Source organism: Phaenicophaeus curvirostris, chromosome 26 (assembly GCF_032191515.1).
Source record: "Phaenicophaeus curvirostris isolate KB17595 chromosome 26, BPBGC_Pcur_1.0, whole genome shotgun sequence".
Lineage (NCBI taxonomy): Eukaryota > Metazoa > Chordata > Aves > Cuculiformes > Cuculidae > Phaenicophaeus > Phaenicophaeus curvirostris.
The window spans coordinates 5,514,313-5,533,775 of NC_091417.1; the positions used below are offsets into that span (position 1 = coordinate 5,514,313).

At 52.1% G+C, this 19,463-nt stretch overlaps 4 protein-coding genes across 4 annotated transcripts; 2 read left to right on the plus strand and 2 right to left on the minus strand.

Annotated features, from left to right (window-relative positions):
• Positions 1 to 2,079: 2,079 nt before the first annotated feature.
• On the minus strand, positions 2,080 to 5,309 carry LOC138730994 (feather beta keratin-like). Its single transcript, XM_069876683.1, has 3 exons — positions 5,241 to 5,309; positions 2,967 to 3,098; positions 2,080 to 2,646 (listed from the first exon to the last, which is right to left on the minus strand). Exons 1-3 carry the CDS (start codon positions 5,307 to 5,309, stop codon positions 2,311 to 2,313), a joined length of 537 nt encoding a protein of 178 aa, XP_069732784.1. The 3' UTR covers positions 2,080 to 2,310.
• Positions 5,193 to 6,086, plus strand: LOC138731241 (feather keratin 1-like). The gene is made up of 2 exons (XM_069877053.1): positions 5,193 to 5,282; positions 5,676 to 6,086. The coding sequence occupies exon 2, from the start codon at positions 5,697 to 5,699 to the stop codon at positions 6,009 to 6,011; it is 315 nt and encodes a 104-aa protein (XP_069733154.1). The 5' UTR covers positions 5,193 to 5,282; positions 5,676 to 5,696; the 3' UTR covers positions 6,012 to 6,086.
• A 4,816-nt stretch (positions 6,087 to 10,902) lies between these two features.
• Positions 10,903 to 11,875, plus strand: LOC138731276 (feather beta keratin-like). Its single transcript, XM_069877098.1, has 2 exons — positions 10,903 to 11,034; positions 11,400 to 11,875. The coding sequence occupies exons 1-2, from the start codon at positions 10,903 to 10,905 to the stop codon at positions 11,733 to 11,735; spliced, it is 468 nt and encodes a 155-aa protein (XP_069733199.1). The 3' UTR covers positions 11,736 to 11,875.
• Positions 11,876 to 15,328: 3,453 nt separating this feature from the next.
• Positions 15,329 to 16,218, minus strand: LOC138731307 (feather keratin 1-like). The gene is made up of 2 exons (XM_069877158.1): positions 16,087 to 16,218; positions 15,329 to 15,720 (listed from the first exon to the last, which is right to left on the minus strand). Exons 1-2 carry the CDS (start codon positions 16,216 to 16,218, stop codon positions 15,385 to 15,387), a joined length of 468 nt encoding a protein of 155 aa, XP_069733259.1. The 3' UTR covers positions 15,329 to 15,384.
• Between the last annotated feature and the right edge of the window lie 3,245 nt (positions 16,219 to 19,463).

Below are 19,463 nucleotides of genomic sequence, written 5' to 3' on the forward strand. Positions count from 1 at the left end.
TCACTCAGGGATTTTTTGGGGCCAAGGGGCGGGGGGGTTGTTTGGGACAATTTTTGTCAGTGATTTTCAAAACACGCATGTGTAGATTCTGCAGAGCCATGAAGCTTCATTGGGCACAGGTTTTGTCTTCCCTCATTACACACAATATGGTTAGTCATCAGGAGGGAACGTGGTCTTGAAAGGACACAGACTCTGCCTTCCTAGGAGAGGCTGGAGAAACCATCCTGACCACAGCATTGTCTGATGGAGAAACACAGGGCAGTGGCTGCCTTAGCATTGAACCACATTGTCATAGAATCACAGAGAGGGGTGGATTGCCAGACTTTTGAAGATGTTCTGTTACACTCTCTGGCCCTGGGCAGAAATAGCTGTCACTGGATCATGTTGCTCAAAGTTCAATCACACCTGACCCTGAACACATCCAAAGATCCCATCATTCTCCAGAACACCTTTTCCAGTGTCAGACGCACTTCAGCATCATAAATATCTTCTTTATGTTCAATCTACATCTACCTTACTGTGGTCTACAACTGTTACTCCTGGTCCCATTGCTACAGGCCTTGATAAAAAGTCTCCCACAGCTTCTTATGAGCTCTGTCCAGGCTGCAATGAGGTCTCCCCTGAGCCTTTCTTTCTCCAGGCTGAATGACCCCAGTTTCCCTTTCACACTTTGTAGGAGGGATGATTCAATCTCATGTCATAGAACATCATTCTTAACAATGAACAGTTGATGGTCTTTCAAACTGGCCACTCTTTGGAGATCGCATCTCGATCTGCTTTTGCAAGGTGGTGGGTGATTGCCTTTGTGCCTCCTGTTTCTTTCTCTTTTGTCCCCTTCCTTCACACACTGCCCTGCTCTCCACACACAGTTGTTTCACTCTCTTGCTCTTCCAGTTCTCCCTTGACCTTATAGGGATCACTGGTAAAAGCACTGCACAGGCCAAAAGGCAGTGTGTGTCCTCTTGATATTGCTCCTTCCCTGTCTGCATCCAGAGCTTCCAGGGAAAGGTTCTGGGCAGGCAGGGAGGCAGGGAGAAACTCAGGGCAGGAAAAGCTGCAGGTGCAGGCTGAGTGTCTCCAAAGCCTGGCCAGGAGCTCTCCAGAGCAGTGTGGTGACCAGCAGCAAATGTTGCCAAGAGCCTTGAAGATCACAAAGGAGAGCTGCTGACCTGCTGCAGAACCCAGCTGGGTGAGATTAGACGTGTCCAATCCAAGCTCCTACTAGCAGTTGTCTTGGGAGCAGCCAGCCCTGTCTCCCCACACATCCTTCAGCCCCGGAAGAGTAGCAGCCCAAAAGCAGGGCCAGGAAAAGGTGCTTTTGCAGGAACTCCACCCAAAGAGCTGTGACTGCCAGCTCTGCTCCTGGATAGCAAGGGCTGTCATCAACAGCCTGTGCAAGATGAGAAGAGTGTAGACAGGAGATCAGTGGGAATGAAGGTGCTTAGCAATTTCCTGGCAGCATTGACAACACAGTGTGAATTCTGTAATGCAATAACTGTCTTCACCAAGTCGAGGAAGATGACAGGCTAGGGGCCAAGAAAGGGAGGGGTCTTGAGCACTTGACTGCAGAGGAGTGGCTGAAGATTGCTGAGCTTTAAGAAGACAATGTTTTACTGAGAGACTGAAAATCATCTCATGAGTAGCTGTGGTCACTGAAAAGCATTGAATCATTCAATCCAGCTCAGAAACACAGAGAAATCAGAAAGGAAAGCATCACCAGCCTGAAGGAAGGATATGTACATTCAAAGCAAGCATGTGTTCATGATCACTGCACAACTGTGGCCAACAACCCCCTCCCAGAACAACCACAAGCAACACCTCCCTCCTTGGACATGTCGGCAGAAAATCTGCAGAGAAAAGAGGAGACAGAAGCACCAGATGGAATGCATCAGAATTTTAATGACTCAGGGTGGTAGGTAAGAGAGTTCCTTTTGAGTGGCAAACCCAGTGCAGGGAGAACCAGGGGAAGAAAGTCATCTTCACCTCATGGCTATGGGGCAGTGATGCCACCAGGTGTCCATCTACATACCCACCACAGAGAGCAGGGCCAGAAGTTCCCCTCTAGGTTGGCTTGGTGGGTGTCGCATCCAAGAGCTCACAAGAGAAAAAGAACACGGGAGCGAAAGGAGAGAGTGGCAGAGGGAAAAGACAGGCATGGGTCGTGCTTTGTGAGAGCCCAGGCTAGCCCTGTGCTTTTGCAAGGAGTGTTGGGGTTGCTCAGACCCTCTCAAAGCAACAAGCCCATGCTCCCCAGTGTGGGACCATCTTGGGAGTCCATGGGGACCTTCCCCAGGGCCATGGGCAGCAGCTTTAGCAGGGGAAGCATCTCCTGCCACAGTAGCGGCCACCAAAACCAGACAAGCCAGAGAGGCCAAAGCCCCCGGAGTTGATGGGCACTCCCGCTTCACTGAGGATGCTGCCAACAGCAGCGCCGGTGGAGTTTCCGACAGCGGTGTTCTGTGGGAAGGAGGTGAGGATGGGTCCAGGCAGGGTCACCACCACTGGAGAGGGCTCGATGACAACCCTGGAGTCCTGGCACTGCAGCCTACAGGGCTCATTGCAGCTGTTGGCCAGTGGGGTCGGGCCACAGGGCTGGCAGGGCAGGCACGTGTTGTAGCAGGACATGGCTTGGGGCTGGAGCTGCACCTGTGAAGAAAAAAAGGGACAAACAGGGAAAGACGAGTGAGGTACGGTTTGTTACCTCATCACGAGGGACCCTTTCCACCAGCTCAAAAGAGCCCCACCAATTGCAGACAAGCCCATTGACATCCCCAGAAAGCCCATGGCTGAGTCGAAATCACAGCTAATCTCCAGTGTCTCTCCATGCAACAATTTCTTCTCCCTTCCCTCTGTCAGGGCCAGCAGCTTCAAGTGCCACCACGAGACAAAGGGTCCAGTATGGGCTTAGGAGTCCCAGGAAAGGCAGAAGAGGAAATGAAGAAGAGGACAAAGGGATTATAACTCACCTGGTTTCCAAGGAGAAGGAGGCCAGAGGAGTGGATGAGAGAGTGAGGAGAAGGGCCTGCTTTTATACTGCTCCTGCACCGCCCCAGGCCCACACTCACTGCACGCAGGCAGTAATTTTCCTGCAGAGTCACCTCCAAAACAAAACAGCCTCCCTGGTGCCACAGGTGGAGTTTTGGTGTCCATCAATGCTGCCATTTCATTTCCTGGTTTCTGAGATGCTTGGTCTGCAATGCAGGCTGCTTTCATGTGCCAGGATGAGTGTCTCAGGGACTTGCCAGTTGCAATCATGTCCCTAAGGGCAGAAGATGCCTCCTACATGAAGGAGTGATCCCGTGAAGGCAGAGTATGTTGGCTTGGGGAAATTAAATGTGATTGTTTGCAAATACCTTTGCAGCAAGAGCTCCATGTGAGTGCAGGCAACCTAATGCCAAGACCCAAGGTAGTTGTTTGGTGTCACTACAAGGTTGCTGTCAACTCCCTTTGGAAGTGCTCACAATCAGGGAGAGCATCTGAGCAAGGAAAGAAACCCAACAATCCTCTTGTCTTCAAGAAGTCTTCAGGAAAGGTGATGGGGCAAATCATCCTGGAAGCCACTTCTCAAGATGAAAGGAAAAGTAGGTCATTGGGACCAGTCAGCATGGATTTATGGAGGGGAAAGCAGACCTGACCAAACTCACGGGCTTCTTGATGCACTGGCACTGGTGGATTAGGAGGTGCAGCTAATGTTGATCTCACCAAAAGAAGGTGTTGGATGCTGTTTGCTCTTGACAGTCCTTACAGGTGAATTAGAGGCTCGGAAAGAGGGCAGTGCAGGGATTAACATCTGGCATGGCTGCTGGTCTCCCAGGATTTGATGTGTAATTTGCACCTGGAGGCCACTCTGTCATAGAGACAAGAGGAGTTTAGAGTGGGTCAGCAGCTGTTTCACTGCCATATAGACGACCTCCAGGATGGGAGGTATTGCACCCTCAACAAGTCTGCAGATACCGTGCAGTTGTAGGGGCAGCAGAGGATCACTGCGGCAGAGACACTTTGTGTTGTAAAGGAAGAGCCTCCTGCAGCAGGAATGACTGGGAACTGAACTGTGCTGCATTCTTAGAGTCCTTGAACCTCCTTGGAATCGATCAGTCAGCAGGGGCATAATCAACCCAGGGAAAGGCTTGACCGGTGAAAGGGAATGGACGCACAGACCTCATCTTCCTGGCCAAAGAGACCAGAGTGTGTTGAGGAGCAATCCTGAATGATCTGTGCAGGGAAAGAAAAGAGAGCAGGAAACATCTCCATCTCCAAGTTGCATGTCTTCTCCTGCATTAAGGCTTTAACATGCCCCCTTCCCATGGCCCAGAGGATTCCTCTACCTGGGGTAAAACGTGACAACTTTGGCTGGGTAAGGAACCTTCCCAGACCTCCCAAGGAGCAAGGGCTGCCAGGACCCTGCAGTGCCACATGCCTGAGGATGCTCAGGGAGGGGATGAGCTCAGAAGGGTCCTGGCTACAAACCCAGCCCTCAGACCACATCAAGGAGGTGATGAACTTCCCTGCCCTGCAGACACAGAGGCAGATGGGAGGTAATCCAGCAGGGAAAGAAAATGCCTTCAGTAGGCAAGATTCCTGGGACAGACTCTGCCCACCCATGGTGAGTCGTCCTCTCATTTTGGGTTGTTTGTCAGTCATCCTTTTGGTATGAGGTCAAGCCAGGAGTACGTGCTGACCACAGCCCCGTGTGTTGCACAGGGCTGAACTCCCCTCAAGCCAGAGCAGCTCCATGTCTGCCCCAGGAAATCCATCCTCAAGCACTGGGCTGTGCCCAAGTACGCAGCTCCTGACAGACCTACAGCCACTGCCCTCAGCTTGACCTTGGGGCACAGGAGCCTTGGGGCACCCAGGAGAGGCCTCGGTGGGAAGAAATGCTCACTCTCCTGCAACGGGGGCTGGAAACAACCTCTCCAAATTCCCCCAACACCCATATCCAATGTCCTTACGGGACTCCTCCAGCCCCTTGGGGCACATCTTCTGCCTGTGCTGATGTGTTCCTGAATGGGATGTCCTTGGCGTCTAATTTCAGTACTTGAAAGGACCCTCCGTGACCTAGTGGTCATCTCAGCAACGAGGAAATGAAATGGTAGCGCTGATGGACACAAAACCACAACCTGTGCCACCAGGGAGGCTGTTTTGTTTTGGAGGTGACTCTGCAGGAAAATTACTGCCTGCGTGCAGTGAGTGTGGGCCTGGGGCGGTGCAGGAGCAGTATAAAAGCAGGCCCTTCTCCTCACTCTCTCATCCACTCCTCTCATCTCCTTCTCCTTGGAAACAAGGTGAGTTTTAAGCCCTGTCTCCTCCATCTTTACTTCCGCTTCCTCCTGTTCCTCCACTGGATTTCTAAACACATTCCTGCCCCTTTCATCCTGTGCTTGGGTTTGGGGCTGTTTCTCATGGGAGAGGGACAGGGCAGAAGGTGTGGGATGGAGAGGGGTTTTTGCTGGGCTGAGGTGTCTCTGGAGCTGTGGGTACATTGGGATCTGCCTGGGCTTGGTCTTTGTTGTCAGGGCTCTTTTGAGCAGAGAGGGATGTGAAGCCAGTGGGACTCCTGACACAACTTCCAGCTTTATTCTCCAGCTCGTCTTTTGTCTACTTCATGGCTGAGAGACAGACTGCTCCTCATCCATTTCCCCTGCTCACTGCTCTGTTTCTCCCTGCCCTCTCTCCAGGTGCAGCTCCAGCCCCAAGCCATGTCCTGCTACAACCCGTGCCTGCCCTGCCAGCCCTGCGGCCCGACCCCGCTGGCCAACAGCTGCAATGAGCCCTGTAACCTGCAGTGCCAGGACTCCAGGGTTGTCATCCAGCCATCTCCCGTGGTGGTGACCCTGCCCGGCCCCATCCTCACCTCCTTCCCACAGAACACCGCCGTGGGATCCTCCACCTCCGCTGCTGTTGGCAGCATCCTCAGCGAAGCGGGAGTGCCCATCAACTCCGGGGGCTTTGGTTTGTCTGGCTTGTCTGGCTTTGGTGGCCGCTACTGTGGCACCAGGTGCCTCCCCTGCTAAAGCTGCTGCCTGCACTGAGGTCTCCACTTGCATCGGCCTCGTTTCCCTCCTTTGACTCATTAAAGTTCTGATGCATCCCAACCTGTGCTTCTGTCTCATCCTTTCCCCTGGAGGTTCTCCCAGAATGTCCAGGGAAGGAGATGTCACTCAGGGATTTTCTGGGGCCGAGGGGTGGGGGTTGTTTGGGACAATTTTTGTCAGTGATTTCAAAACACGCATGTGTAGATTCTGCAGAGCCATGAAGCTTCATTGGGCACAGGTTTTGTTTTCCCTCAGGAAACACAATATGGTTAGTCATCAGGAGGGAAAGTGGTATTGAAAGGACACAGACTCTGCCTTCCTAGGAGAGGCTGGAGAAACCATCCTGACCACAGCATTGTCTGATGGAGAAACACAGGGCAGTGGCTGCCTTAGCATTGAACCACATTGTCATAGAATCACAGAGAGGGGTGGATTGCCAGACTTTTGAAGATGTTCTGTTACACTCTCTGGCCCTGGGCAGAAATAGCTGTCACTGGATCATGTTGCTCAAAGTTCAATCACACCTGACCCTGAACACATCCAAAGATCCCATCATTCTCCAGAACACCTTTTCCAGTGTCAGACGCACTTCAGCATCATTAATATCTTCTTTATGTCCAATCTACATCTACCTTACTGTGGTCTACAACTGTTACTCCTGGTCCCATTGCTACAGGCCTTGATAAAAAGTCTCCCACAGCTTCTTATGAGCTCTGTCCAGGCTGCAATGAGGTCTCCCCTGAGCCTTTCTTGACCTTATAGGGATCACTGGTAAAAGCACTGCACAGGCCAAAAGGCAGTGTGTGTCCTCTTGGTATTGCTCCTTCCCTGTCTGCATCCAGAGCTTCCAGGGAAAGGTTCTGGGCAGGCAGGGAGGCAGGGAGAAACTCAGGGCAGGAAAAGCTGCAGGTGCAGGCTGAGTGTCTCCAAAGCCTGGCCAGGAGCTCTCCAGAGCAGTGTGGTGACCAGCAGCAAATGTTGCCAAGAGCCTTGAAGATCACAAAGGAGAGCTGCTGACCTGCTGCAGAACCCAGCTGGGTGAGATTAGACGTGTCCAATCCAAGCTCCTACTAGCAGTTGTCTTGGGAGCAGCCAGCCCTGTCTCCCCACACATCCTTCAGCCCCTGAAGAGTAGCAGCCCAAAAGCAGGGCCAGGAAAAGGTACTTTTGCAGGAACTCCATCCAAAGAGCTGCGACTGCCACCTCTGCTCCTGGATACCAAGGGCTGTCATCAACAGCCTGTGCAAGATGAGAAGAGTGTAGACAGGAGATCAATGGGAATGAAGGTGCTTAGCATTTTCCTGGCAGCATTGACAACACAGTGTGAGTTCTGTAATGCAATAACTGTCTTCACCAAGTCGAGGAAGATGACAGGCTGGGGGCCAAGAAAGGGAGGGGTCTTGAGCACTTGACTGCAGAGGAGTGGCTGAAGATTGCTGAGCTTTGAGAAGACAATGTTTTACTGAGAGACTGAAAATCATCTCATGAGTAGCTGTGGTCACTGAAAAGCATTGAATCATTCAATCCAGCTCAGAAACACAGAGAAATCAGAAAGGAAAGCATCACCAGCCTGAAGGAAGGATATGTACATTCAAAGCAAGCATGTGTTCATGATCACTGCACAACTGTGGCCAACAACCCCCTCCCAGAACAACCCCAAGCAACACCTCCCTCCTTGGACATGTCGGCAGAAAATCTGCAGAGAAAAGAGGAGACAGAAGCACCAGATGGAATGCATCAGAATTTTAATGACTCAGGGTGGTAGGTAAGAGAGTTCCCTTTGAGTGGCAAACCCAGTGCAGGGAGAACCAGGGGAAGAAAGTCATCTTCACCTCATGGCTATGGGGCAGTGATGCCACCAGGTGTCCATCTACATACCCACCACAGGGAGCAGGGCCAGAAGTTCCCCTCTAGGTTGGCTTGGTGGGTGTCGCATCCAAGAGCTCACAAGAGAAAAAGAACACGGGAGCGAAAGGAGAGAGTGGCAGAGGGAAAAGACAGGCATGGGTCGTGCTTTGTGAGAGCCCAGGCTAGCCCTGTGCTTTTGCAAGGAGTGTTGGGGTTGCTCAGACCCTCTCAAAGCAACAAGCCCATGCTCCCCAGTGTGGGACCATCTTGGGAGTCCATGGGGACCTTCCCCAGGGCCATGGGCAGCAGCTTTAGCAGGGGAAGCATCTCCTGCCACAGTAGCGGCCACCAAAGCCAGACAAGCCAGAGAGGCCAAAGCCCCCGGAGTTGATGGGCACTCCCGCTTCACTGAGGATGCTGCCAACAGCAGCGCCGGTGGAGTTTCCGACAGCGGTGTTCTGTGGGAAGGAGCTGAGGATGGGTCCAGGCAGGGTCACCACCACGGGAGAGGGCTGGATGACAACCCTGGAGTCCTGGCACTGCAGCCTACAGGGCTCATTGCAGCTGTTGGCCAGTGGGGTCGGGCCACAGGGCTGGCAGGGCAGGCACGGGTTGTAGCAGGACATGGCTTGGGGCTGGAGCTGCACCTGGAGAGAAACAGAAGAAAAAGAGAATATGTTGTAGCTGAAGAGCAGCCTGTACTCTGACCCTGACAGAACCTAGAGAGGCCAAGCTGGAGAGAAGAGCTTTGCTTCTTGAAGGGAGACCCATGTCTTCTCATTCCCTTCACCAAGAATTTCCTCAACAAAAAGACCAACCCCAGGAAGAGCCTCTCCAAGTCCCTTGCTCACTTCAGCCAAGCCCAGCCCATCTTTGTGCCACACTTTTTGCCTCCTTCCCTCTCTCACAAACAGTGCCTTTACCTAACACAGGGCAAAGTAGTGGAAGTGCTCTGAAAAATCCTGAGGAGGAAGTGGAGGATGGGACAGGGCTTCAGACTCACCTTGTTTCCGAGGAGAATGAGGTGAGAGGAGTGAATGATCGAGTGAGGAGAAGGACCTGCTTTTATACTGCTCCTGCACTGCCCCAGGCCCACATTCATTGCACGCAGGCAGTAATTTTCCTGCAGAGTCACCTCCAACACAAAACAGCCTCCCTGGTGACACAGGTTGGGTTTTGGTGTCTGTCAACATTGCCATTTAATTGTCTCATTTCTGACATGCTTGTTCTCTGATGCAGCCTTACTTCATGTCCCAGGATGAGCTTCCCAGGTATCCCCCAGGCAGGACTACATCACTTTTACCAGAACATGCCTCCTCAAATGTCATGAGCTAGCAAGGGAGGAGGGGTTGTTGGCATTGAGCAAAGGGGCTGTGGGGTTGTTGTGATATTAAAGGAAGACAGATGACAAGTTGTACAACTGGAAAGGAAGCTCCTCTTGTAGCAGAACGGACGGGGAACTGAACTGTGCTACTATCTTAGAGTCCTTGAACCTCCTCTGGATAAATCTGCCTGCAGGTGGAGAATCATCCTTGGTGAAAGTCTGGGCCGAAGGGAATGGACACACAAGCCTCACATTCCAAAAGGCAGCAAATGGTTAGAAATTTTCCAGCAAAGCAACCTCCAAAACAAAACAGCCTCCCTAATGGCACAGGGATTTGCGTTTTGTGTCCATCAATGCTGCCGTTTCATTTCCTCATTTCTGAGATGACAACTAGGACATGGAGGTGCCCTTGCCGGAGGGGAATTCAGTGACATGTGGGACATGGGGCTCCAGACAGCACGCATTTCTGCCTTGGCTGCACCCCAAAGGGCTTACACAAGGCAAATCCAAAAGGAGAGCGTGATTCACCATGGGTAGGGAGAGTCTCCCAGGAATCTTGCCTACTGAAGGCACTGCCTTGCACTCCTGGGATGAGTCCCAGTTCCCTCCATGTCCGCAAGGCAGGAAACTGCATCACCTCCTTGGTGTCACATGAGAGCAGCTTTCGTACTGTGGGTTCTTCTAATTATATCCACTTTCTAAGCATCCCCAGGTACAGGACACTGCAGGGTCCTGGCATCCCCACTTGTTGAGAAATGCAGGAAGATTCTTTCCCTCTCCAATGGTGCTGGGTTCTTTTCCAGACTGGGCTGGCTTTTTGTGTATGGAAAGGGAGGTGGGCTCAACCCTTAGTGCCTGGGAGAAGATGGTCCTGCATGGGACCCAAGGATGAGTACCAGATGAGAAGGAGATGTTTTCTGCACTCATCACAACCATAGGATACCAGCAGTCACCTCAAGAAAGGAGGCCATGAGGTTGATCAGGCCTGCTTTCCCCTCCATAGATCTGTGCTGATGGCCCTCAGTCACCTTCTTGTCCTTTCCTCTTGAGAAAGCTTCCCGGGTGATTTGTTCATCACCTCAGCAGATGTGGAGGGGAGGCTGAGAGGCACCTTATTCCCTTTATCTTCCTCCATGCCCTTCCTGAAGTCAGGAGGCCAACTCTCATTCTACCAGATGTTGTCTCCATTCCTTGACTCATGAGACACTCGAAGGGAGATGAAAGCAACTTGGTAGTGACAGTAACAAATCCCTTTGAGTGCATGGGTTCAGGTCAGTTGCAATCATCTCACTGTAATCTGTTTACACATTCCCAGTCCTGCTCCTCCTCTACTGTGTCTCCAACTCCAGACCTTCTGAGAATGTCAGGAGCCCAGTCTCTTCATAGCAACGCCTTACCATAAAGACCAAGACCAAGAAAACTTCAAGTGTCTTTGCCCTGCATGCAGCCCTTGTCCCCAGTGACACTGCCCCGTTCAGTGCTGGGGCTGCCTTTACCCGAGCCTCACTGCTAAACCTATGTGGAAGATGTTTTGTTGCCCAAACAAGATGCCCGGCACATCCTGGGGCTGCTCACCCCAGCACATGAAAGGAGCCTGCATTGCAGACCAAGCACGTCAGAAATGAAGAAATGGAATGGCAGTATTGACAGAAACCAAACCACAACCTGTGCCACCAGGGAGGCTGTTTTGTTTTGGAGATGACTCTGCAGGAAAATTACTGCCTGTGTGCAGTGAGTGTGGGCCTGGGGCGGTGCAGGAGCAGTATAAAAGCAGGCCCTTCTCCTCACTCTCTCATCCAATCCTCTCACCTCCATCTTCTCTGGAACAAGGTGAGTCTGAAGACCTGTCTCCTCCTTGTCCTTCTCCTCTGGGATTTCTCAGACAAGATCTGCCCCTTTGACCCATGCGAGGTCTTGGAAGTGCTTCCTATGGGAGAGGGAAGGGTTCAAAATGTGTAGGAGAGAGGCTGGGTCCTGGCTGAGGTGTCTCCTGAGCAGTGAGGAAGGTGTGGACGTCTATGGGCTTGGTTGCTTTTTGGAGAGCTGTTTTGGGATGAGGGGGAGGTAAATCCTGGTGGACTCCCTATACGACATCCAGCTCCCTTCTCCAGATAAACTTTTGCCTTCCCTATGGCGGCGTGACAGGCTGATCCTCAATCACCCTCATACTCTGTTTCTCCCTGCCCTCTCTCCAGGTGCAGCTCCAGCCCCAAGCCATGTCCTGCTACAACCCGTGCCTGCCCTGCCAGCCCTGCGGCCCGACCCCGCTGGCCAACAGCTGCAATGAGCCCTGTAACCTGCAGTGCCAGGACTCCAGGGTTGTCATCCAGCCCTCTCCCGTGGTGGTGACCCTGCCTGGACCCATCCTCACCTCCTTCCCACAGAACACCGCCGTGGGATCCTCCACCTCCGCTGCTGTTGGCAGCATCCTCAGCGAAGCGGGAGTGCCCATCAACTCTGGGGGCTTTGGCCTCTCTGGCCTCTCTGGTTTCGGCGGCCACTACTGTGGCACCAGGTGTCTCCCCTGCTAAAGCTGCTGCCTGCACTGAGGTCCCTGGTCTCATCGGCCTCATTTCTCTCCTTTGACTCATTAAAGTTCTGATGCATCCCAGCCTGCGCTTCTGTCTCATCCTTTCCCCTGCAGGTGCTCTCCCAGGATGGCCAGGGAAGGAGATGTCACTCAGAGATGGATCTAGGAGAGGATTGTTGGGATGATTTTGCAGTGATTGTCAACACAGTTTTGCATAGATTTTGCTGAGCCATGCATTGAGTGGTCATCTCATTGCTGGAAACATCATCCCGAAATAGGTTGGGATTAATTTTCCGCATCTTTTTCAGCGACAACCGTACCAACTGCATTGGGTGCAGGGATTATTTTCCCTCAGAAAGCACAACATAGTGACACAAGTCGTCAGGAGGGAATGAGGTATTGACAGGACACAGGCACTGCCTTCCCAGGAGACGCTGAAGAACCCATCATTGCCCAAGGGAGGAACACAGGGCAGTGGCTGCCTTAGCATAGATCCACGTTGTCATTGAATAAAAGAGTGAGGTGGATTGCAAGAGATTTTCAAAGATCCTGCAGTCCAACTCTCTGGGCCTGGGCAGGGTGATCACCTTGCTCAAACTTCCATTAAACCTGACCTGACCATTTGCAAAGGTGGGCTATCCCATCATTCTCTCTGACACTTTTTCCAGTGTCTGACCATCCTTACTATCATAAATGTCTTCCTGAAGTCCAATCTATACTTACCCAAGTGCAGGCCAAAACTATTGCTCCTTGTCCCATCACTACCAGCCTTGGTAAAAACTTCTCCTCTTACCCTGAAAAGCCCCGTTTTATATTGAAGGGCTGCAGTAAGTTGTCCCCTAAGCCTTATCTTCTCCAGACTGAAAGATCCTAAGTCCGTAAGCCTTGCTTCATAAGGGCGATTCATGAACTCATAGAATCATTTGTTTTGAAAATAACTTCGAGATCATTGAGTCCTACCATACCTGGAATTCTTCCCTCTGACTGTATTTGTAGTCCTTTCCTGGATCTGCTCTAACAGGTCCACGTCTTTCATCTGCTGGGAATCACAGAGGGGACAGAGTGCTCTCTGTGGAGAGCTGACTAGAAGTTGAGAATCACCTCTCTCGTCCTGATGGACGTGCTATTTCAATGCAGCCCAGGCTATGGTTTCCTTTCTGGTCTGCAAGTGCACTTTGCTTGCTCATCTCTGAGTTTTCATCTGCCATATCCCTAACTCCATCTCTGCTGGGATGCTCTCCTTCAATTCATCCTCCAATCTGTATTGGTATTGGGTACTGCTCCAACCCAGGTGCTGGCCCTTGCACCCGTCTTTGCCAAAGCGTCTGAGTGTCACATGGGACCATTCCTCAGCCCTGCCACAAACCCTCTGGATTGCATCCCCTCCTTCAAGAACATCAGTTGCCCCCTCAGCCTGAAGACATGCACAGACTTGATGAGTCTGCACTCAAGCCCACTCTCTCTGTCCTTCATGAAGATTTTATATAATATTGGTGTCAGTATAGACCCCTGGAGGACACCATTCATCACTGGTGTCCTCTAGGACTTGAGCTGTTGACTCTAACTGTTTAGATGCTGCCAAAGTGTCCTTGTTTCACTGTCACTTGCAGGTGAGCAAGGACACCGTGACTCCACCAAAGCCTCTGGAAATCAGGACCAGCTTTGCTGAGTCTCTTCCCACACATGCCCTACTGTGCTCTGTGCCCATGCTGCAGAAGAGGTGGTGTGGCTGCTGTTGACACTGGTTGAGCACCATGGATTATGAAGAGCCCTGGGCAGGCAGCAGACCCACAGTCTCCTCAGAAGGCACCAAGAGCAGGCACAAAGAGAAATGAGAAGACGAAGACAAATTCCTCTTGCCCAGGAAGTCCCTGTGCTGGAGGACAAGACATGAACAGAAAATGTCCCCTTAGAAGACCAGCAGAGGCAGTGGGTGGAGGAGCCAGGTTGCACCAGAGGGAACTGTCTTCACAGCAGCCCGTGTGGGGCTGTGGCTAAAAAAGTGCAGGTGATATACGAAAGCTTTAGCTCTTGCTGCATGGGGCTTGCACAGCATCAAGGCCAACTCCCCTTCTCATTCTGCATCCCCCAAAGAGGAGGCAAGGGATGGGCAAGCACCTGGGAGGGGACACAACCAGGACCAATGACCCAAATCGACCCAAGGGCAATTCGCTGTCATAGAACATCACGCTCAAAAATGAACTTTGGGTGGTCATTAAAATTGGCCACTCTTTGGAGACTTCATCTCGGTCTTCTGCGAGGTAGTGGGTGATTGCCTTTGCACCTCTGAATTCTTTAAGTGCTCGTAGTGTTTATATTGCATTTCCCTGTCTGTGCCCAGGGCTTCCTGGGAAAGGTTCTGGGACAAAGGGAGAGGCTCAGGGCAGGAGAGGCAGTGGGTGCAGGCTGAGTGTCTGCACGAGCTGGCCAGGAGCTCTCCAGAGCAGCACAGTGACCAGCAGCAATGGATGCCAAGAGCCTTGCAGCCCACAAAGCAGAGCTGCTGACCTGCTGCAGGTCCCAGCTGGGTGAGATGACGTGTCCACCCCGAGCTCCAAGCGGCAGCTGTCTTGGGAGCAGCCAGCCCTGTCTCCCCACACGTCCTTCAGCCCCTGACAGGCAGCAGCCCAAAAGCAGGGCCAGGGAAAGGTGTTTTTGCTGGAACCCCACCCAGAGAGCTTTGACTGCCAGCTCTGCTCCTGGACACCCAGGGCTGTCATCAACAGGCTGTGCAAGATGAGAAGAGTGTAGCCAGGAAGCAAGGATCCCATCGTGCTCAGCATTTTCCTGACACCATCAAGAACAATACTTGAGTTCTGGGCTGTAATGAAAGAACAAACTTGACCAAGTTGGGGGTCATCATAGGAGAGGGTCTAGGAAAGCGAGGGATCTTGAGCACTTGTCTGTGGAGAAATGGCTGAAGCTTGCTGAGCTTTGAGAGGACTGTGTTTTGCTGAAAGTCTCAAAATCATCGGATGAGTAGCTATGATTACTGAAAAGTATTGAATCATTCTGTCCAGCCCATAAAAAAAGAGAATTTAGAAAGCAAAGGGTCACCTGCCTGGTGCATGGATATGTACACTCAGACCAAGCATGTGTTCATGGCCACTGCACAGCCATGGCCAACAACCCCCTCCAAGAAAAACCCCAAGCAACATCTCCCTCCCCAGGCATGTTGGCAGAAAATCTGCAGAGAAAAAGAGGAGACAGAAGCGTCGTCTGGGATGCATCAGAATTTTAATGAGTAACAAGGGGGAAACAGGTTCCCTCTGAGTGGTGATCCCTGTGCACAGAAAACTAGGGAAAGGAAGGACATTTAGCCTCATGGATGTGGGGCAGAGATGCAACCAGGTGTACATCTGCCTGCTCACTAGAGGGAGCAGGGGCAGCAGGTCCTCTCACACTGGCTCTGTGGGGCTTACAGCTCCAGGGATACAAGAGAAAAAGGACATGGAAGGGAAAGAAGAGAGTGGCAGAGGGGAAGGGCAGGCATGGGCCATGTTTTGTGAGTGCCCAGGATGGCCCCGTCCTTTTGAAAGGGGTGCTGGGGTCGGCCAGCCCCTCTCAAAGCAACAAGCCCATGCTCTGCCCCAGTGTCAACCCATCTTGGCAGTCCAAGGGGACCTTTCCCAGGGCCATGGGCAGCAGCTTTAGCAAGGGAAGCATCTCCTGCCACAGTTGCGGCCACCAAAGCCAGACAAGCCAGAGAGGCCAAAGCCCCCGGAGTTGATGGGCACTCCTGCTTCACTGAGGATGCTGCCAACAGCAGCAGAGGTGGAGGATCCCACGGCGGTGTTCTGTGGGAAGGAGCTGAGGATGGGTCCAGGCAGGGTCACCACCACCGGGGAGGGCTGGATGACAACCCTGGAGTCCTGGCACTGCAGGTTACAGGGCTCATTGCAGCTGTTGGCCAGCGGGGTCGGGCCGCAGGGCTGGCAGGGCAGGCACGGGTTGTAGCAGGACATGGCTTGGGGCTGGAGCTGCACCTGGAGAGAGGAAAGGGAGAAACAGAGCATGAGGGTATATGAGGATCAGCCTGCCATGTCACCATGAGGAAGACAAAAGTTTAGCTGGAGAAGGGAGCTTTTGGTTGTGTATGGAGTCCACCAGGATTTACCTCCCCCTCATCCCAAAACAGCTCTCCAAAAAGCAACCAAGCCCACAGACGTCCACACCTTCCTCACTGCTCAGGAGACACCTCAGCCAGGACCCAGCCTCTCTCCTACACATTTTTGAACCCTTCCCTCTCCCATAGGAAGCACTTCCAAGACCTTGCATGGGTCAAAGGGGCAGATCTAGGCTGGGAAATTCCAGAGGAGAAGGACAAGGAGGAGACAGGGCTTCAGACTCACCTTGTTCCAGAGGAGATGGAGGCAAGAGGCGTGGATGAGAGAGTGAGGAGAAGGGCCTGCATTTATACTGCTCCTGCACCGCCCCAGGCCCACACTCACTGCACGCAGGCAGTAATTTTCCTGCAGAGTCATCTCCAAAACAAAACAGCCTCCCTGGTGGTACAGGTTGTGGTTTGGTTTCTGTCAATGCTGCCATTCCATTTCTTCATTTCTGACGTGCTTGGTCTGCAATGCAGGCTCCTTTCATGTGCTGGGGTGAGCAGCCCCAGGATGTGCCGGGCATCTTGTTTGGACAACAAAACATCTTCTTCCACGTAGGTTTAGCAGTGAAGCTCGGGTAAAGGCAGCCCCAGCATTGAATGGGGCAGTGTCATTAGGGACAAGGGCTGCATGCAGGGCAAAGACACTTGAAGTTTTCTTGGTCTTGGTCTTTATGGTAAGGCGTTGCTATGAAGAGAATGGGCTCCTGACATTCTCAGAAGGTCTGGAGTTGGAGACACAGTAGAGGAGGAGCAGGACTGGGAATGTGTAAACAGATTACTGTGAGATGATTGCAACTGACTTGACCCCGTGCACTTGGGAGCATTGTTTGGTGTCACTCAAAGGTTGCTCTCAGCTCCCTTTGGGTGTCCCAGGAGTCAGGGAATGAAGAGGACATCTGGTAGAATGAGAGTTGGCCTCCTGACTTCAGGAAGGGCACGGAGGAAGATAAAGAGAACAAGGTGCCACTCAGCCACCCCTCCACCTCCGCTGAGGTGATGAAGCAAATCACCTGGGAAGCCATTTCTCAAGATGAAAAGACAAGAAGGTGACTGAGAGCCATCAGCGCTATGGAGGCGAAAGCAGGCCTGACCAATCTCATGGTCTTCTTTCCTGAGGTGCTGTGAAATCTGATGACTTAATCTAAACAAGGCTTTTGATGTCTTGTGCTTTGGGAATCCTCACAGACCAACTGGTGAAACACAGTGTTAGGGAGAGGGCACTTCAGTGATTGAAATCTTGCATGGCTGCTGGTCTCCCAGGGTTGTGATGAGGATCATGAAGCCCAGGTAACAGATAATCACTTCTGGTGCACTGTACGGGATCAGTACTGGGGCCAGGAGTGTCTCACAGCTTTATGCAAAGTCCTGCACTGGGAGAGGAAGAACCTCTTGCCCAACTCCAGGCTGGGGCTGATGGGCTGACACAGAGCTTTGTGGTAGTGGATCTGAGTCCTGGTGGACAGCACGAGGCAGTCCTGCACCCCTCTGGAAATGGAGTCTGACAGCATCCTCAGCTATGTCAGGAAGTTCTCTGTTATCAGATTGTGGATGATGATCCCTCTTCTCCTTTCCACGCTGCTGGCACCACATATTGCTGTACAGTTCACAGCCCCCCAGTATGATACATTTATGACCAAACCAGAATGAATCCAGCAAAGGGTCACAGGGCCCATGAAGGGACTGGAGACCCTGAGGCAGGAGGGACTCCAGGAGGTGGGGCTGTGCACCCTGGAGGGGAGGAGGCCCCGCAACATGTTCTTAGCAATGAGGAGGCATCCTAGCCAGTGAAGAGACAGGAGGTAATTAGCGCATGCTGAAATGTGAGAAATTCCACAAAAACATGGGAAAATACTTTTTTAGCGTGAGGGTGGTCAAACGTGGCCTGGGATTGTCCAGACAGGTGGTGGGTGCTCCTTCCTTCTGGGTAATGAGAACCTGACATGGCTTAGCCCTCATCATCCTCACAAGTCTGACTGCTTTGGGCAGCAGGCTGACACTCGATGATCTCCAGGGCTCCCTTCCAGCCTCAAGGATCCAGCGATTGTGCCATGGGCAAAAGACGGATGATGCACAGCTGACCCTAAAGAGAACAGGTTGGCAAGGCTGGAATAAGGGGCAGCTAATGGCTGTCACACCTGAGAAACGCTGGACTTCAAGTCCTGAGGAGAGAAGGGATGTGAGTAGGAGAGCACAGATCCTGGGCTCCAGGCACACTGACTCCAGCCTCATCAGGCAACTGGGAAGTTGGATGCCATGCAGACAGATGTGCAGTGCGAAAGAGCTCAGAAAAGCTGGCAGCACCTGAGGCAATTCATGGCCCAAGAGCAAGAAGGGCACAGGACAACACTCAGAGAAACAAAGAGACATAGAGGGTGGAAGGGATTGGACACACAGGCCTCCTCTCCCTGGTGAAAGAGGCTGAGTTGCAGTGAGGAGCTCCCTGCAAAGAAAATAAGGGATATAGAAAACATCTCCCTGCGACCTGGTACTCAGCCTGGAAAACAACTCAGCACCACTGGAGATGGAAGGAATCTTCCTGCATTTCCCAACAAGTGAGGATACCAGGACCCTGCAGTGTCCTGTGCCTGATGATGCTCAGGAATTAATATATTATATATATATAATTAGAAGAACCCAGATTACAAAAGCAGCTCTCAGATGACATCAAGGAGGTGATGCACTTGCCTGCCCTGCAGCCATGAAGGAAATTGGGACTCATCTCACGAGTGCAAGGCAGTGCCTTCAGTAGGCACGATTCCTGGGACAGACTCCCTACCCATGGTGAATCACATTCTCCTTTTGGATTTGCCTCGTGTCAGCCTTTTGGGGTGAGGCCAAGGCAGAAGCGCACGCTGTCTGCAGAGCCGTGTAAACACTGGGCTGAGTTCCCCTCCAGCAAGGGCACCTCCAAGTCCTAGTTGTCATCTCAGAAATGAGGAAATGGAATGGCACCATTGATGGATACCAAAATGAAACCTGTGTCATTAGGGAGGCTGTTTTGTTTAGGAGTTGTATCTGCTGGAATATTTCTAACCATTTGCTGCCTTTTCTCTTTGGAATGTGAGGCTTGTGTGTCCATTCCCTTCGGCCAAGACTTTCACAAAGGATGATTCTCCACCTGCAGGCTGATTGATCCAGAGGAGGTTCGGCGACTCTAAGATTAGGCATAGTTCAGTTCCCAGTCTGGTCTGCTACAAGAGGTGCTTCCTTTCCAGTTGTACAACTTGTCATTTGCCTTCCTTGAATATCACGACAAACCTACAGCCCCTTTGTTCCAAGCCAACAACCCCTCCTTGATCGCTATCTCATGACCTGGGGGATCGCTGGGAAGCTCATCCCAGGACATGAAAGGAGGCTGCATCACAGAACAAGCATGTCAGAAATGAGACAATTAAATGGCAATGTTGATGGACACCAAAACTCAACCTGTGACATTAGAGAGGATTTTTTGTTGGAGATGACTCTGCTGGAAAATTACTCCCTGAATGCAGTGAGTGTTGGCCTGGGGCGGTGATGGAGCAGTATAAAAGCAGGTCCTTCTCCTCACACTCTCATCCACTCCTCTCACCTCATTCTTATCGGAAACAAGGTGAGTCTGAAGCCCTGTCCCATCCT

Coding starts and splice junctions, on each gene's coding strand:
- LOC138730994 (XM_069876683.1), bottom strand. CDS start 5,309: ATGGAGGAGACAGGGCTTAAAACTCACCTTGTTTCCAAGGAGAAGGAG. Junction 3,099..5,240: donor TGAGAGGAGTGGATGAGAGA/GTGAGGAGAAGG, acceptor TTTGTTTTGGAG/GTGACTCTGCAGGAAAATTA. Junction 2,647..2,966: donor TCCTTCTCCTTGGAAACCAG/GTGAGTTATAAT, acceptor TTTTCTTCACAG/GTGCAGCTCCAGCCCCAAGC.
- LOC138731241 (XM_069877053.1), top strand. CDS start 5,697: ATGTCCTGCTACAACCCGTGCCTGCCCTGCCAGCCCTGCGGCCCGACC.
- LOC138731276 (XM_069877098.1), top strand. CDS start 10,903: ATGACTCTGCAGGAAAATTACTGCCTGTGTGCAGTGAGTGTGGGCCTG. Junction 11,035..11,399: donor TCCATCTTCTCTGGAACAAG/GTGAGTCTGAAG, acceptor CCCTCTCTCCAG/GTGCAGCTCCAGCCCCAAGC.
- LOC138731307 (XM_069877158.1), bottom strand. CDS start 16,218: ATGACTCTGCAGGAAAATTACTGCCTGCGTGCAGTGAGTGTGGGCCTG. Junction 15,721..16,086: donor TCCATCTCCTCTGGAACAAG/GTGAGTCTGAAG, acceptor TCCTCTCTCCAG/GTGCAGCTCCAGCCCCAAGC.